This window comes from Geospiza fortis, unplaced genomic scaffold, assembly GCF_000277835.1.
Source record: "Geospiza fortis unplaced genomic scaffold, GeoFor_1.0 scaffold130, whole genome shotgun sequence".
Classification (NCBI taxonomy): Eukaryota; Metazoa; Chordata; class Aves; order Passeriformes; family Thraupidae; genus Geospiza; species Geospiza fortis.
Window position 1 is genome coordinate 8982444 of NW_005054300.1, and position 3243 is coordinate 8985686.

The 3243-nt window shown below is 42.3% G+C and overlaps 1 protein-coding gene across 1 annotated transcript in view; it reads left to right on the forward strand.

Moving 5' to 3' along the window:
• SLC16A12 (solute carrier family 16 member 12) overlaps positions 1-3243 on the forward strand; it is a 16672-nt gene that overhangs the window by 924 nt on the left and 12505 nt on the right. The window contains exons 2-3 of the mRNA XM_005416464.2: positions 945-1048; positions 2306-2449. Of these exons, the coding sequence (XP_005416521.1) occupies positions 945-1048; positions 2306-2449 (248 nt within the window). The remainder of the gene's footprint in view (positions 1-944; positions 1049-2305; positions 2450-3243) is intronic.

Sequence of the window (3243 nt, forward strand, 5' to 3'; positions counted from 1 at the left end):
AAGTTCTTAGTTCTTTTAAAATAAAGCTCCCAGATTTAGGGATCTTAAATCTTAAGGGATCTAGGGTCTTGGAGTCAACAGCACAGAAGGGGATAGAAACACTCATACAATGTTAGTTAATACAAATGTTAGCATACAAATGTACCAATTCCATAATAATAGCAGAGAATTCCTAGTGGATTTAATTCCATGTTTATGTGTGCAATGTGTTACATACATGAAATTATCTAATGGCTGTCACACATTAGACTACATAGAAGAGTGAAATATGTGCAAGAAAAAAAGCTGAAGAAAGTGGTCATTCATTGATTTGGGAAAAAAAGAGGGGGAAAAGACATCTCTTGTTGATCCAGAAAAGAATGAAGTTATGGAGACTTTTAATCTGTTCCTCTGCAGGGACATATTGAACAGTAACACTTGTCAAGTTGAGAAAGGACCTCTCCTGGAAACATGTTATTAAACTGCTGGAAGGTCCACAGGCTCCTGTTGTGTTTTGATTCTGTTTGAGAGGAGTTACTTAGCGCTTGTCCATCCATGAGCACACAGCTGCAGGTGGGGTTTGCTCTGCAGGTGTTACATTGACCCTGCCCTCACAGTTTGTGTGGGTGTGGGATAGTGAGCAACAGGGCCAGTGAAGAACTGTGAAGCCAGGGCTTTGTGTGCCAGGGAACCAACATCATCATGCGGGCTATAAGTTGCTGGGGAGAATTAGCATTTCAATTTCCTTTTAGTTCAAAATACTCTGAGTCATAAAAACTCTAGCAGCAGATACCCCAGCAAGAAACATCTGATATTATAATGTTCACAACCACAATTTTGATTTTCCCAGGAGCTGAGGAGGACCTTCAAGTGGATACTTTTTATACCTGAAGAGTGAGAACAGCGTTTTCTGTGAGGCAAATATTCCATGTTTAACAGACTGGTGTTCATGTTTTCTGTCCTAGGTGCATCTCCATTTTTTTTGTGGAGTTTCAGGCATACTTTGGGCAGGATTATGCCAGAACTGCTTGGATCCACTCCATTGTGGACTGTGCTACGATGCTTTGTGGTGTGTATTACCCTTTCAAGAATAATATGGCTACTTTTGCATTGGCTCCATCTGTTTTTACCATGCTCACAAGTTGGTGGAGTCAGCTGGGAAAGAGTGATACTGTGGGATCTCTGGGGTATGGTATATCCAAGCTGCTTCCCCCAACACAGTTCTGTAAGGGAGTGTCTTCATACTAAAGAAAAAGAAGCAGAACTTTGTTTTGTGAAATGATTGAATTTTTCAGAAATGTACTTTTGTTCAGGTCTATTGGGACACCTCATGTTTGAGAGCTATTAACTGAGCAATTGTTTCTTTTGCCTTTTGATTGGAGTCATATTTGAGATGTAGCACAGGATGTACATCTTGCCTCCAGATCAAGTCACAACTGTCCTCCTTTTATCAAAAGTGTATATTTACAGCTAGTCTTCTCTCTTAAAAGAAAATTTGCTATTATTAAAAATCATGTGCATCAACACAGCAGTTGTACTGAATTTCTCATGGGTTTGCTTTAAAGCTGTACAGCTTGGTGAAAATCCATGCCCTGGTCCTGTAGAAGAGGTTAATCCATAAGAATTGCTAGAAAGGCAGAGGGGCACAGCCAGAATGAGATGCAACAACTCACCTGTGACAGCCAGGTTGTATCTTGGGGAAAAGAGAAATAGGGGTAACCTTGCCCTGGCATTGCAGGTAGTAGAAGGGCAGAGGGTTGGTGATGGCATCCCTTGGTGGAAGCAGGGTGATATGGGAGATGTTGGTGTTGGAGGAGTGCAGGAGAAGGGTAGCAGTCCTGGAGATTGTCCAAAAGATGTGAGACCTTTCCTGTTTGGGTGTAACCCAGAGCCCACAAGGCCAGGGAGTTGTGAGGAAAACCTAAAGTTACTGAGGGCTGAACTGCAAATTCCAGATGGGGAAAAGTCTGAGTGTTGTAAGCACGGAGTAATGAACAGTGTGGGCTGTTCCTGTGACCTGTCTTGACCCCTTGACACTGCAGATTAGCTGTGTTCCATAATGACTTTGATCTACAGAAATGGCTGCTGAGAAAGGTACTGTAAGTTTCAGGTTTATCCTGACTTTCAAGAAAATGACTTTTAGAAGTTTTTTTCCTTTATATTTGGCACTCATGCCATTGTGACAGGATTATGTTGAAAGACCACGATGTAGCTGCAAACACCATTTTCTCCTGCTTCCTCCTGCTTCCTTTTCTTTTATAACTGTTGCAGTGAACTGTGTGTGAGGACCTGCCATTAACTACCAGCTTTATTTGTTTCTTTGAAGCCCCGCTTGGGAGTTTAATCAGTAATCATGTATCCTGCCAAGTTGGTATCATGCTAGGAGGGCTGCTTGCATCTGCTGGACTAATTTTGAGCTCATTCGCCACCAGTCTGGAACATCTCTACTTATCATTAGGAGTCCTCACAGGTAGGATGCATTCAGCCCCTTTGTTGCTGCCAGAACACAAGACAGGAAGGCTAAAATGATGGGTGATCTCTTCTCCATGTCATATTGACACTGCACTGGTCAAATAGAGATACTCAGACCTGTTCCCATGATTGTAGACCAGAGGCTGTGCCAGCGAGAGCTTCAGCACTGACTGATCTCATACCACACAAGTGCAGCACCCTGCAAAAGCAACTTCACCTTCTATTAGAGAGAGGACTGTCAATAAAGTTCTGAAGTTATGGGAGGTCAGGAAGGACTGCTGTTGCAGTTGGTATACATGAAAAGGTTTCTCTGTTTTGTCTGGGATTTGGGAGGAGTTTGTTATAGCAGAAGTTCTAGATTGCCCTAATCTAGTTGCACATTTGGGAAAAAAGTTTAAACCAAAAAAGTTCAAACCAATACATGTAAGTAAGAATAGAGGAGCTCTTGGTGAATACCAGGCACCTCAGCTGTAAGCCTTACGTTTGTCTGCATTACATTCTAGTTGAACAGCAAAAAAACATTGCTGATTGGTAGTCTTTCTGTAGCAGCTCCTCCATTTTTGCTCAGGTATGGTGAAAACAAATCTTTGCTCTGTCCTATCTGCCTGTGTTTGTTGTGCACAGAGGAACTTGAGAGGGGCCTGTGGTCACACTGACATTCCTTCCTCATTAATACTGACCTGGTAGCCACGGTGATATAAGACCTTGTACTTGGTCCCCTGGAGTTTAGTAACGAGTTGGTGGAATTACTGCAGTTCACAGCTGCCAACAGCTTATTTGTTAAAAAAAAAA